The 15,822-nt window shown below is 38.2% G+C and overlaps 1 protein-coding gene across 1 annotated transcript; it reads left to right on the plus strand.

Moving 5' to 3' along the window:
- The first annotated feature begins 2,991 nt into the window (after window positions 1-2,991).
- On the plus strand, window positions 2,992-15,562 carry LOC128533900 (sodium- and chloride-dependent GABA transporter 2-like). The gene is made up of 15 exons (XM_053508128.1): window positions 2,992-3,078; window positions 3,451-3,624; window positions 4,427-4,561; window positions 4,671-4,811; window positions 4,923-5,010; window positions 6,069-6,201; window positions 7,118-7,252; window positions 8,825-8,928; window positions 11,039-11,163; window positions 11,345-11,457; window positions 12,603-12,740; window positions 13,800-13,902; window positions 14,087-14,187; window positions 14,455-14,625; window positions 14,753-15,562. Exons 1-15 carry the CDS (start codon window positions 3,072-3,074, stop codon window positions 14,900-14,902), a joined length of 1,818 nt encoding a protein of 605 aa, XP_053364103.1. The 5' UTR covers window positions 2,992-3,071; the 3' UTR covers window positions 14,903-15,562.
- The last annotated feature ends 260 nt before the right edge of the window (window positions 15,563-15,822 follow it).

Raw genomic sequence — 15,822 nt, forward strand, 5'->3', positions numbered from 1 at the left:
GCGACCCTGAATACAGGGTAAAGTGGTATAGAAGATGAGTGAGTGATTTGCCTTAGGTAAAGAAGCAGATCTGGGGGACTCATGGACGTAGAGTATTATGGTGAACTGGTATGTTTAGATGCTGTCCTCCCCACTCTCACTGATCACTCAGATTTGTTGACGGTTAGGTGATTGGTTACTTTATTTCTTAGGGAGCCCTCATGTCTGTGTTTCCTCCTGGCTCTCCCTTTTAGTTATGCTGTCATAGTTAGTCCTGTCTGAGTCTCTGCTTGCACTCTGCACTAAATATACATTCACTTTATATATTATGTGACTGTGACCATACCTAACTGTTATCTTTCCTCTTCTGCTCTCCCCTCTCTTGTTCTCTCTCCTCCTCTCTCTTTCCCTCTCTCTGTCGAGCTACACATGTCGTTCCTGAGCTGCCAGTGATGCAGACTTTCTTTGCCCTCTGGACCGGTCTGACTCATCCTGGTGCCCCGATTCTGGTTGGAGATCTCGTCACATGGATGCCGCTTGTGTCTCTTTCTGATGCTTCAGGTGTCTGGAGATGATATCGCTCTACCATGAAGACGGTTCTGGCCTCGACTGATGTTGACAGCTGTTTCTCTGAGGACTTGACTTGGCTGCAGTTGCTCCATAGTTCAGGACTGGAATTTCCTACATGTCTACCTGAGCCTCCAATAACTAACTGGACTCCATATTAATCATAATCATATTATCAACTGTTCTACTGAACTGCCAGCCACCTAACACAGGTGTTCATACACAGTATGAATGCAGATTAATTCCTGCTCTCTGTTTCACCCAAATGAGGATGGGTTCCCTGTTAAGCCTGGTTCCTCTCAAGGTTTCTTCCTATTACCATCTCAGGGAGTTTTTCCTTGCCACTATCACCCTCGGCTTGCTCATCAGGGACAAACTGATCATTTTAATTCATACACATTCCATACAAACTTAAATAATTCTTTTGATTGTGTAAAGCTCCTTTGCGACGATTACAATTGTTAAAAGCACTATACAAATAAAATTGAACTGAATAGTCACACTCTTTTAGGGTCACACTCTTTTAGGGTCAATGGCAGTCGTATAATGCATTTCACTACATTTCGTACTGTGTATGTTTGTGTATGTGACAAATAAAATTTGAATTTGAATTTGAATTTGAATTTTAAATTTTGGTTTGATTAAATTTTTTCTTCTGTTTGCCCACTGTGCATTCTATAAATTGATATAAATTTTAAGCATTTATTTTATATCTATTTGAAAGCATTTTACTTTACACCTGCATAAAACCTTTGCACAGTACTACACACACCTCGAAAAAATAATATCAAAGTTTTTTTGGTAAATCTATTAAAAATATTAAAATCTATAAAAAAAATTATGAAGAACATTTTTTAAATGAAATATCTCAAGCCCTTTCATGTGGGCTCATAAAAATCAAGGTTTGCATGACCTGTAAGCTATAATATAGTGTGTATACTGTGTATATATATGTCCCCCAAGATGCACTACAGCCAAGAAAAAAAGGCAATACCTAGATTTAAGTACACAAATAAGCTCTAACAGTTAAGAGCCTCCATTTGGATAATTACGTACTGCAGTGATTAATATTTTTCACCTGGCAACAAGTTATTTAACCCTTATTGGTCTTGTGGTTGTGGCATACACTGTTTCAGGAGGGTCAAATTATTTGCTTCCACTAAGAAAAGAAATACTGACCAACGTGTTAATAAAATCTGGAAATCCTCAACTAAGAAATGTGGTCGGATCTGTGATTGTTTGAACCTTAGAGAAATCAAATCATAAAAATAAAAACAGCAATAGAACTCATGTCTATGTTTATTAGTAAAAGTAAGAGCATTTCTATTCATATAATGCGAAGACAAATCAGGGGATTGGGACTAAACAGCTGTGTAACTGTAAAAAAAGCCACGTATCAGTGAGCCTAATTGGAAATTTGGCTTCAGTTTGCTAGAGAGCATAAGTAATGGACAGTGGAGCTTTGGAACAACGCAATGTGGTCTGATGAGTCCAGATTTACCCTGTTCTAGGATGACAGGTGCTTCAGAGTAAGAAGAGAGGCAGATAAAGTAATGCACCCATAATGCCTTGTGGCTGCCATATAAGCTTGTGGGTGGAGTGGTATGATCTAGGGCTGCTTCAGTTAGTCAGGTCTAGGATCAGGAACATTATGTGTCCAAAACATGTGGTCAGCTGACTACCTGAATGAAGTATACTGAATCACCAGGTTTTCCCCATCAATGGCTGTTTTTTCTTTTTCTCTGGTGGCACGGGCATATTTCAAGATGATGATGATGATGAAGATGCCAGGGTTCATCAGACTTAAACTATAAAAAATGGTGTGTTTATGTGTGTATGTATGCCTCAAAATGGTGTGTGTATGTGTGTGTGTGTGAGAGAGAGAGAGAGGGAGAGAGAGAGAAAATGGAATTTTGGAATGGTTAATGCCACACTTATGTCAAAACTCTTATATTAAAGATTAAAGTCCTAACTTCGCTTACATCCTGGGTGTTTCCTTTCAAAATCAATGTGATGTTGTACAGGGGTCGGAGATCCCCCCCCTCCTCCCCAAAAAACCTTCTTTGTTCCAATATTTATGGACCTGACTATATGTGCTGGTTGAAAAGGGTTGGTGTAAGGTCGTTGATCTTGAATTTGTGGATTTGGAACAGAATGTGAAAAGATTAACTTGCGTTCCACAATAATTCCTAAAGTACACTATTAAAGCCTGCGGGAGCTCAAGAGAGCAAAATTAAATATGTTATGAAAGCATGTACAATATTGGATCTTTTAAATAGTCCATCAGATGAGCGTGTGTTGTCCACAAGTTGTTATTCTGCATGCCATGATCCCTTGCAGTCTTTAGTGTAGGGCCATAAAAACAATCTGGGGAGTGTAAGGGGGTGGGGGGTGGTGTATAAGGGGGAGGTGGCAGCCCACATGAGGTTGGATTACACACTCAAACCTTCACCGGCTTTTGCTTTCTTTAGTAACCACCGGTTTATACGCTGGAATTTGACTTGCTTTAGTTGTGCTTTGGTGCAATGAAGGGTAAGTTGTACAAAGCTTTACAGATCTAAACTTATATATGTACAGAAATGTCAGATACTATTGTTAAATCTGTTGCTAAAAAGTCTGCGCATGCGAAGTCTTTATGCACAGCTATTTGAAAGATTTTTTTTTATTCATTCCTATCATTAAAACAATTAACAAAATACATTCTGCCTCACAATAAAGTTAATTGTGAGACAGAATGTTTCTTCTTTGTTGTTTATGATATGAATTAGAGACCAGAGAACAATACACAATATAATGCAACAAATATTAACAAATAAGGAACTTATGCTTTTTGAACGTTTTTGCTCTTTATCGTATTATTGAGATGTTCAGTAATAAAACATCACAATTTCAAATGCTTCAAAGACACAGTCAGCACAAGCAATGCTAATGGGATCAGTTGTGAAGAAGATGAGCAGAAGATCCAGGAAAGAGGACAATGGAGCAACAAGTTGGAATTTGTGCTATCTGTAGCTGGTTCCATTATTGGCCTAGGCAACATGTGGCGATTCCCATACTTGTGCTACAAGAATGGAGGAGGTAAGGTTATTTTTATTTCCACAGGAGACTAAGATTGATTGCTAAATTGTGTAAAGTGCTGTAGATGCTTCCTCTTGGAGAGGTGGTAGGTTCTCTCAGTTGCTAAGGATTTATAATTTTGCATGACAGTACCAAAAAGATCTGAAATGCTGTAGGTTTGAAGATTGTGTTAGCATTAAAGAATTGTCCCTTGAAGAAATCTTTGGTCAAAATTTTGAAACAGAAGTTGTTTGGATTCCCACCACTTATTCATTCACCTGTCAAATTTAATTGTTTTAAAGTCTTTAAAACAGGCTTATAGACGTGGAACCTGATGTGGTGCTTTTGCTATGGTGGTCCATCTGCCTTGCAGTTTAGGGTGGATTTTGAGATGTTTTTCCGCTCATCCTTGTTGTTATAAAGAATGATTATTGGAGTTGGACCTGCCACTCACTGAATGGTTTTTCTTATTGTTCTTATATTTTACATCATTCTTTATAAACTCTTGAGATTGTAGGCTATGAAAATCCCAGGACTTTAGCAGTTACTAAAATCTTCCTGCCTGTCTTCCACCTACGTCTACCATAGTCAACGTACTCCATTCTTATGTTTAATGTGAAGCTGAAACTGAAGCCCTTGCATGATTTTATGCATTGTGCTATTGCCACATTATTGCCTGATTAGATAACTGTACGTAAGTGTTCCTAATAATATTAAGAGTTATGAACGTACCTTTAATAACAAGTTGCGCCTTTTTATCTACTGTGTTTTTTTATTGGCTGTGTGATTTAAATCCCTTATGTTCCTCCATAAAAAATTCCAGGTGCCTTTCTCATCCCTTACCTGATATTTCTCTTCACTTGTGGGATCCCCGTGTTTGTCCTGGAGACAGCTTTGGGCCAATACACTAGCGAAGGAGGCGTCACTTCCTGGAGAAAGATCAGCCCTCTCTTTGAGGGTAAAAGACTTATCCATTCCGTATCAGACAAAGATTGAATTCATTTCTTTTATCTTAATTTTTAATTGTCCTTTGAATTTTTTGTCATTATTCACGATATTCTGCTCAGGTCTAGGCTATGGCACACAGGTCATTTTAATCTTACTCAATTTCTACTACATCATTGTTCTGGCCTGGGCCATCTTTTACTTCTATCACTCATTTTCCTGGGAGCTGCCATGGTCCTCATGTCAAAATGTCTGGAATCTAGGTAAGAAATGACAATAAAAGCTGTTATAATTATTTTTCTAATACAGATAAGTAAAGTGCATGTCATACTGTGTAATTGTTGTTGTGTTTTTTGTTGTTGTTTCCTTGAAAGACACTTGTGTGGAGTTCCAAAAGAGGAATGAATCGGTCAACTTCACCATGCCTGCTAACGCTACGTCTCCGGTCATTGAATTTTGGGAGTAAGTGCTAAAAAGTGGAGCAGTTGCTTTTGTGTTCTCAAGTTAGCCAAAAGCATACATAAGTTTTTCTATTTAAAGTTTATATGAGGCTTGGAATTTGTCAGTGGAGTTACGTTAACAGTCAACTACAAAATGTCTGTTTTCTGTAGTTTCCGAGAGTAAGAAAGGAAAATTACTTGCATGACACTCGTTTATCATCAGTAAGTGCTTCAACCTCAATGGGGTCTGTGGGAGCAAGGGAGGAATATAACAGATGGACACCTGGTCATCACAGGGCATCATACAAATTACACACTCATTCATACCCATGTGCAAGTTGGAGTGGAGTTAAGGCATGTTTTAGGAGTTGGGATGAAACCAGATAACCTAGCACAGGAAGAGACTTGAAGAGGCACACACAAGGCAGTGGTGGCTCAGTGGTTTGTTCAATGATCAGAATCAGTATGTGTATCGGGATGGTAATGCAGTATGTTGGGCTCTTGAGCAAGACCCTTAACGCTTGGCATATAAGCTTTACATCCTAACAAGCTTGGATGTCTGAAGAAAAGTAGTTCATTGTGGTCTAATGTATATGTGACAAATAATTAGACAAATTTCTTCTACACCCATAAACACATGCACACAAAAACAGTGAGAACATGTCAAATTCCTTATAGTAACTTGACTTGAGTAGACCGTGAAGCTGTGAAGCATCAATGCTCACCATTGTGTCACCATGCAGCCCTTTCATGTTCAAATGTAAATAATAAATAATGAAATAGTTGTGAAAACTTTGAAGAATTTGAAGCAGTGTCATAAGAGGCATGGTATAAATGTGGTTCATGCAAGCTTGGCAAAGTGAAAAACCATGTGGAATGTTATGATTAAAAAACTGTTATAAGAGAAAAGTCACTGGTGATAAATTTACCCACACAGCCTATCACAGTAACCTCCCTGTCAGTATGAAACTTTATTTTTTTGTCTTAAGTGTCTGCAAACCTTTGTATTTGACTGTATATCTGGGTATACCAGGGATATCATCTAAGTGAAATAATGTCTATTTGGTGCATGGAAAACAGGAGACGGGTGTTGCGACTCTCTTCAGGTATCGATCACATGGGAACCCTACACTGGGACCTGGCTTTGTGTCTGCTCGTGGCCTGGATCCTCTGCTACTTCTGCATCTGGAAAGGAGTGAAATCTACTGGAAAGGTTGGTCTTTTAGGATTGGGATAAGTAGGAAAAGATAATCCATCTCTACTTAGGGCCATGTTCTGTTTGCATAGCTCCTTGGGCATCATGATTCTGGTCATTTCATTTTATTCTCTAACAAACTCCAGTCTTCCAGGAACAAGGTTATTTATACAGAGATCACGTGACACCTTCTGTTAGCTTGGGTTGCTTTCTGTTTGCCCGTTCCACGAGTTCTCTTTTCTTTTCCTTGGAATATCCATGTGGGTTTCTTCTGGATTCTCCGGTTTCCTCTCACCAGCCAAAAACAAGCTTGTAGGTCGAATGACTACGCAAAATTGGCCCTTGATGTGAATGTGTGTGCATGGTGTCCTGTGATGAATTGGAATCCTCTACAGCGTGGGTTTCTGGCCAGCACCCAGTGTTCCAAGAAGCCTGACCAGGAAAAGCAGCTAATAAAACGGAAGAATGAATGAATGATTGATGGCAAAAGGATTCACACGAACAGGAAGTCTTTACGGATGGGTATACAGCACCTTTGCAAAGCACTGTATGTAATATCGGATAAAGATTTACTATCAAAAAGCCAGATAGCTGATCTGATGGTATCAGTGATATTTTTTTTGACATTAACAAAAGTATGATTTAACATTAAAAAAAGAGGTACAAATAGGATTTGAACATCCATCTAGTCAATTATTACTGTGAGTAACAACAGCACTCTCAAATAAAGTGTAATGTTGAGGAATGTGTAACTATATGTATACTACATCAGCCATACACCCAGTATACACCCAGCCTGAATGTCTTTTCCATATAAATGACTGCACTTTCCTGGGATGTAGCTCTACATAGGTTAAGCAATAGGAAATTTAGGTGGGCGGATAAACTATGTTAACTACAATACCTAAATATTACCTTGTGTTCTTCCTTGCAGGTAGTTTATTTCACTGCTACCTTCCCTTATGTCATGCTCTTGGTGCTTCTCATTCGGGGGCTCACGTTGCCTGGGGCCAGCAAAGGCATTCAGTTTTATCTGTATCCTGACCTTGGACGTTTATCTGATCCACAGGTACAATTCTGTCTTGCATTTCTATTTATTTAGTTATTTATATTTATTTATTTATCGTTTATATGTACTGTACCCCCAGACTACATCGCTGCAAATTTAATGATTCTCTCATGGTGCACTAAGAGTCAACAGACAGGTGCCTTAGTTGATGTCGAGACCCTCAGTATGTGTTCAGTTTGTTTACTGAGGCCATCTGGGTTCTGGGATGGAGATCACAGTGTGGAGATTACGAACAGAGTGATCCCCGACACACAGTGTTTTTGTTTTAGTGTTCTAAATCAGCTTTGCTTGCTTAGTGACGTTCTTTCAAAGTTCAGTCTGCAAACTCTGAATGCTTTGCTCAGTGTGCTGTGTTAGATATGGATTTGATATGAACAATGCAAGATTATTTAGAATTGTCCTAGACATTGCTTACTGTTACTGGCAGCATTTTCCTCATGGTCAGCCTTTCAAATCATTGACCTATTTTTATAGTTAATGGCATGTGCAAACATTCCTCTAGTTAATCACAGTCGTATTCTTTAATCACAATTTTAAAGTACCGTACTTGCATACTAACCGTGCAATGTTAGAATAAAGAAACGCATGATGAACTGGTTAGAGGAAACATTATGCAATTTAATAATATCTCAAACATGAATATGTAACAAATATGAAATTAAAATGTCTCGAATGGTAAATGCCTTGCAGCAGCAATCGTATTGTGAGCCCTGTCTGTTCCTATAGTGGTGATCATGTCCATATCTCCTTTTCAACTTCGACAAAATATCTTTCTGCTCTTTTTAACACACCTAGAGTGAGTGAGTGCAGTTGCAATTTATCTTCAATGAGATAAACTGTTACACCAATGTTGTTCTGGTTACTTATGATTTTTAATGTATCTTGTAAAAATAGTTCCTCTTTGAAGGTAGAACAAGCACACAATTATGGACAAATAATAGTGGATGTGATTATGGAAAGCCATTAGGGTCAAAATTGGTCATATGATTAATTTGCATTGAAAAAAGTAGTAATGCGTTTACCTTTCTAGATTAATTACTTGCATTAGTGTGTTAGTATTGACAGTCCTAATCTATTATATGTAATTATAATATAAATACAGTAATTGTATGCAATTGTAATTGCATTGTAATATACATACGACAAACAGCGCACCCAGAGTTCCTGTGGAGTCATTGCATGAGGGGCCAAAGCTGCCCAGGTGCCACAAGGGAAGCCTACACAGTATGGGCCATAATGTTTTGTATTGTAATGTTATGGCTAATTGGTGTACACATACATTAAATCACAGTCAGAAAGGGAGGATCTAATCTTTTATTGTCATTTTACGATTTAACAGATTAACACATTTCATTTTTTTTTATATAATTGGGTGTAAACACACCAACAGCAGACAGCAGAACAAGACCAGGCCTTTACAACAAACCCAAAAACAAAACAGCAAATCAGAAAATGCAATAACAAATCCAGACACACAGGAAACTAATGCGGAAACATTGCAGGAATTTCATAAACAGAACAGCTTTTTTAACTGTTACTGTTTTGCATTTTTCCTCTTTATTTTTTGTCCAGGTATGGATGGATGCAGGAACACAAATTTTCTTTTCATATGCCCTGTGCTTGGGGTGTCTAACAGCATTAGGGAGCTACAACAAATACAACAATAATTGTTACAGGTAATATATATATATAACCATCATTATATTCACAGTACATAGGGGCCATTTACAGTGTATAAAGTAGATATTTCATAGTATATAGACTCTATACTAACACTGACTAGGGCCTACCTTTGCTTTTAAAACAGCCTCAATACTTCAGTGCATGGATTCCGTAAGATTTAGGCATTTAGGCATTTAGCAGACGCTCTTATCCAGAGCGACTTACATTTTTTCTCTTTATACATCTGAGCAGTTGAGGGTTAAGGGCCTTGCTCAAGGGCCCAACAGTGGCAACTTGGCGGTTGTGGTGTTTGAAACTGGGATCTTCTGAATCGTAGTCCAATGCCTTAACCACTGAGCTACCCCTGGCCCTGGCCCTATTGGAAACATTCCTATGTTAGAATGTATATTTAGTTTACATTGATATGAGTGCATCACAAATTGTACATTGTAAATGGCAAATGCATTCACATGGATCACATTAATAGAATGATAGTACATTCTCAAAAAAGGGAACTAAACCTTTGTAAATATACAGGGGTTGGACAATTCAACTAAAATGCCTGGTTTTAGACCACAATAATTCCTTAGTATGGTGTAGTTCATTAGTATATGCCTCCTTTTGCGAAGCCAATATAGCATAAAATCATCTTGGGAATGACAGATGCAAGTCCTGCACACTGGCCAAAGAAATTTTAAGCTATTTTTCTTGCAGAATAGTCACCAGGTCACTACGTGATGCTAGTGCAGGAAAACGTTTTCTGACTCGCACATCCAAAACAAAATCCCAAAGTGGCTCAATAATATTTATATCTGGTGACTGTGCAGGCTATGGGAGATGTTCAACTTCACTTTCAGGGAATGCCATGATATTGCAACTCAAACCACTGATCCACCCCCATGTCTCACTCTGGGCATCCAACGGTCTGGGTGGTACACTTCTTTGGGGCTTCTCCACACCGTAACTCTCCCAGATGTGGGAAAGAGAGTGAAGGTGGACTCATCAGAGAACAATACATGTTTCACATTGTCCACAGCCCAAGATTTTCAATGCTGGCCCCAAAAAGGTTTGGCTATAGGAGCGCGGCCATGTACCTTGACCCTGTGGGCAGTTTTGGTGGAAACAGGACAGATGAGGTGCACATTTAATCCTACAGTGAGTTGGGCAGCTGTGGTTTTATGTTTTTTGGATACAATCTGGGTTAGCACCCGGACATCCCTTTCAGACAGCTTCTTCTTGCGTCCACAGTTACTCCTGTTGGATGTGGTTCGTCCTTCTTGGTGGTATGCTGACATTACCCTAAATACCGCGGCTCTTAATACTGTACATCACAAAGACTTGCTGTCTTGGTCACAGATGCGCCAGCGAGATGCGCACCAACAATTTGTCCACTTTTGAACTATAATATATCACCCATAATGTTGTGTGCCTTACAATATTTTAAGCGAAACTGTGCTATCACTCTGCTAATTAAACCTTCACACTCTGTTCCTATTGGTGGAATGTGCAATCAATGAATATTGGCAACTAGGCTGGTCAAATTTAGCCATGAGACCTCCAACACTAAATTGGCCAGTGTTTCAGTTTCATTGTCCAACCCCTGTAGATGGTGCCTGTAATAGTAACGAGCACTGAGCTCACTGCCATGTTTTAAAAACCAGCTGATGATTACATTGTTTTGTGACATTCTCATGCTGTAAATTATTGTGCTGTAAAATGGCCATGACAGGATGCACATGGTCAGCAGCAATACTATAATAATAGACCCCACAATATTAGTCCATTTCCACCGCCCTAGACTCCTGACACGAGGCAGGAAGGGTCTATGGATTGGCAACAAATTCTGACCCCACCTTTTGTGCGCCTCAGCAAAAATCAGTACCAGGGCAATGTTTTTCCACTTTGTAACTGTTCACTTTTGCAAGACTGTGCAATTAGATAGTTGTTCCTGATGGAGTAATCAGTGAGTGTATATACATCTCTAAATGTTATATATATATATATATATATATATATATATATATATATATATATATATATATAAGGCATATTTTATGTACAGTATATTTCAGAGAGATATATTTTGAATTGCAGGTTTCAGTAACACAGTTTTATTTGTCACAGGGACTGCTTGGCTTTGTGCTTTTTAAATAGCGGGACAAGCTTTGTGGCTGGCTTTGCCATCTTCTCCATCCTTGGTTTCATGTCATATGAGCAGAATGTGCCGATTTCAGAGGTGGCTGAATCTGGTACGTCTTCTTTGATGGCAATATAAAACAGTTTTTAATGATTAGAAACAATTTAACAATATATATCAAAATGCCTACAAGTTTCTATGATCTCTAATACATTTGCTCAATTTTACAGGTAGACATACCTGTACATTATAAATATAACTAAAGCTATCAATTATGCCCTGCTGCATTTCAGGCCCTGGTCTTGCCTTCATCGCCTACCCCCGTGCTGTAACATTGATGCCCCTGTCTCATCTGTGGGCCTGCTGTTTCTTTATCATGATTATTTTCCTTGGACTGGACAGCCAGGTAAGCATTTGTCTGTTTTCAGTGCAGCCTTTATTCCTCACACATACAGTGCATTACTGCACAGTGAAATGCTTTATTCTTCACATATCCCAGTTAGTAGGCAGGGGTCAGAGCGCAGGCTCAGCAATTTTACGGCGCCTCTGGTGCAGACAGAGTTAAGGGCCTTGCTCAAGGGCCCAACAGCGGCAACCTGCTGGAGCTGGGCTCGACCCGCCGATTTCCTGATACGCAACTCAGAGCCTTAAAACACTGAGCCACCACTGCTCCAAATATCTTTTTAATACCTAAATACCTTTAGTTCTCCCTGTCTACCTGGAATTATGCATTGCGGTGCATTTATTTGCCTTATTATGAGGATACGTGTTAAGTAGACTATATGGTAAATATATAGATCCCTGATAGTCATATGACAGTCATATATGGGTCTTCCACAAACTGTTGCTAGAAAATTGGAAGCATACCAATGTCAAAATTATAACTGTATTCTGTAGCTTAAATAATTCCCTTCTCTGCAAAAAATCCCAAACCTGTTCCAACATGACAATGTCCTTGTGCACAAAGCAAGCCCTAATGAAGACACGGTTTGCCAAAAAAGTGGAAGAACTGTTGCTAGCCAGACAGAGCTCTGTCCTCAACCCCACTGAACTCATTTTTATAATGTAATGCAACACAGACTCAATTCAAGAACTCCTTGACATTATCATATCCTTCCCTCAGCAATGCACTTTTTGACTGGGACAAATTCCCACAGGCCAAAAGAATGGAGGCTTTTATTATAGCAGCAAAGATGGGACCAAGTCCATCTTAATGCCCATGGTTGTGCCATAAAATTTTCAAAATTGGTGTGTGATGGTCTAGTTTCCATGCACTTTTGACTATATAATGAAAAATCTACTGTAGTATTGTGAGAAGATTTAGCAGGGTATGAGTCTCACAGTTGGTTTAATTAATTGTGTTTAATTGAGGAGATCAGGTAACATGGAATATGGTTGAATGTGGTCTGCTATGTGAAAATCAACCAGTGTGATGTGATGTTAAAAGAAGTAACTGTCATCACTGTGGTTATGTTCATGTTATTCACTATTGTTATTACCTGGCAATATTGAGCATCTGAATTATTTTTGTTTTCTCTCTTCTTTCTATAGTTTGTGTGTGTTGAGAGCCTGATGACATCCATAGTAGACATGTATCCCACCGTGTTCCGCCACAAAAATCGCAGGGAGCTCTTCCTATTAGTGGTGTGCATCTTCTCCTTCCTCATGGGGCTCATCATGCTGATGGAAGTAAGCATTTCAGACCTGCAATTAAAGCGCAGTTAATTTCTTTAATCAGTCTGACTGCAGGGACAACAAAAGCATCAAAACAAACGACCATCAAACGATTTTTGAAGAGAACATCCTGTGTGTCTTTTGATCTTTCCAATCTGGCAACTGCATTCTCATGGATCACATTTCATAGAATGGTAGAACGTTTTTTAAAAAGGGAACTAACCGTTAGTAAATACAGATGGTGCCGGTCAATTTTAAAATATCAATATAGCTAATTTATGTACCTTAAATCTCTTCGAATATTGGATGAAGTAGTATACATTGTGTGGACAGGTATAGATATAGATAGATATCCAGGTGAAAAATACACATAAAATGTGTACTCTTTTAAAAGTTAATATATTTTACTATTGGTGTCACTTACAATATTTTTAATCCATATACCTATGAGGGGCGTTCAAGTCAAACCAGGATATGTGATGAAATTTCCTCAAAGTAAAAAACGACATTTCCTAAAGACTTCAAGCAAAGTACAGTGATGAGACTCTTAACTGCAGTAAAACATTTGAATGGTGCCGTACATCCAAGAATGATGATCCCGGCTGAGGAGACTTGGAGCTTCCATTAACATTTAGTGATTGGAATGTCCGACCCTTGAAAATTTGCAGATAACTTGTCCCAAAGAGATGCATCTGACAGTGGGAACTGTACACACAATTATTCACCAGTTCCACTTGCACATTACAAGCTATACAGACTTGACCTCGTCCACATGTTTGTGCCATTTAAGGAGTTCCCAGAAGGCCTGGTAACAGGCCTGATGTCATGAGAAAACTTTTTACCTTGATGATATCCAAGCACTTTTAAAACTTTATGATAAGTGCATTAGAGTAGCATATTTGTACTCTCATACCTGTGCACTGTTGTTCTGTACAATCAAAAACCCTGGTTTGACTTGAATATAAATCGATCCAATATCTCAATTTCTAATGAATATTTTAATTAAAATTGATTTTCATCTCTAATGTATCTGACAAAATATTTAACCTGCATATTGTAATCTGTGTTAAACAGGGTGGGATGTATGTCTTCCAGCTCTTTGACTACTATGCAGCGTCTGGCATGTGTCTGCTCTTCATGGCCATATTTGAGACGGTTTGCATTGCCTGGATTTATGGTATGCTATATCTGATAATACAAAACAAGAGGGAGACCAAATACTGTCTGACAGGGCAGCGTTTTTTTTTTCTTCTTTTTTCCCTTAGCATATTTTTTCTTCAGATTTGGGCGAAATGTGTAACATGTTTGGTGTTTCTGCTTGTTGATCTTTCATGATGAGGCCACCGATCTTGTTTTCTCAGGTGCAGATCGCTTCTATGATAATATGGAGGACATGATTGGCTACCGCCCAGGCCCTCTACTTAAGTATTGCTGGATGTTTTTCACCCCAGTCACGTGCATAGTGAGACAAACTTTATTACTTTAAGCCAGGATAAAAGCATTGCAATGGCTGATTATATCATTTGGGAAAAGCGGAGGCTGATACTGAATAACGCTGGTTTACTTCTAGATTTCTGAAAATCTATAATAATTAATAGCTTAACTAATAATAATTCATTTTATGTGCTGTTAAATTAAAGTCAGTTGTTTCTCCATTTATACAATCCACACTGAAGCCCATTCAGAGTAAATTCTGCTTTTAACCAAATGTTTTTTTTCCCCTGTTTAGGGCACGTTTGCTTTTTCCCTCATCAAATATACACCTCTTAAATACAACAATGAGTATGAATATCCTTGGTGGGGTTATGCATTAGGCTGGCTGCTGGCTTTGCCCTCAATGCTCTGTATCCCTGCATGGATGATCTACAAAATTGGCAACACAAAAGGAACTTTAAAAGAAGTATGATATCTTAAAGTCTACTAGTCTGACAAACTGAGACTTAAATTATACCAAACTTAAGAGCCTTTCACTTCTCCTTCTCTTTTTGTCTTTTTTCTCCTCTCTCTCTCTCTCTCTCTCTCTCTAGCGAATACAGATCCTCATCAGACCGTCTTCTGATTTACCAAGAACAAAAAAGGAGCAAGAGAGCTTGCTTGCTGTCTTCGCTTTGGCAGAATCAGTTTCAATTAATAAAGATGTCTCCAATCCTGTGCAACAGATGGACACAAAGTTTTAGAACTGTATGTGACAGCGATGAACCTAAGAGTCAATCATAAGCTTATTTCACATTTGCTAGCCATAAATGTGAAATAAAGAGAGAAAGAAAGGTTTTATCAACAGGCCCACCAACCATGCTGGAGCTCACCTTCTTTACTTAGGAGGACTGAAAACAATCTCTTATTGTGCAAAGTACTAAGTGTGCTCAAGTACTGAGCATAACTACAAGTGCTGATTCAGATTGTATACTACTGTGCACAATATACTGATTCACATGACTGCAAAAATTTTTATGGAGAACTAATGCTCCAAATGGCTCCTTTTCCTTATGTTACTATTATTTACTGATAATAATAATAATAATAATAATAATAATAATAATAATAATAATAATAATAATATACTAAAATGTCGGTTATTTAGTATTCATTTTTTTGGTGATCTGTAGCATGGTTTAAACCTGAATGTACTGTAAACTGAGCATTATTGTTCATTTTTTATGCGCTTCTACCTTTGGAATCAAAATATAAAAGTAAATTTATAAGTCTTGGAAAGGTGTCTTTTTTTTAAATGTTATGTCAGTAATAATAATAATAATATTAATAATAATAATTCATTACCTTTAGTCTGCAGTATGTTTATATTGACTTGATAGCGGTTAAGAATTTGGCCAGCTTTGTATGCTCAGCAGCCGCTCTCATAGAAACACATATAATCATAGATAATAAAGTATATTAAGGTCACTTTTCTGGACTTGTAGCAAAGGTTTAGCACCTATGCCATTATGAACAACATTATAAACATTTTAGTGTATCGACCATAGTGTGGTTATTGTGTCGACTCGATTCTTTGAGTGAAATATATCGAATCGCTGCTGTCCGAATAGAAGTCAACTCCAGCAGTTTAGGATTTGAACAACTCTACTTCTACTTCTGATCA

This window comes from Clarias gariepinus, chromosome 12 (genome assembly GCF_024256425.1).
Source record: "Clarias gariepinus isolate MV-2021 ecotype Netherlands chromosome 12, CGAR_prim_01v2, whole genome shotgun sequence".
NCBI lineage: Eukaryota > Metazoa > Chordata > Actinopteri > Siluriformes > Clariidae > Clarias > Clarias gariepinus.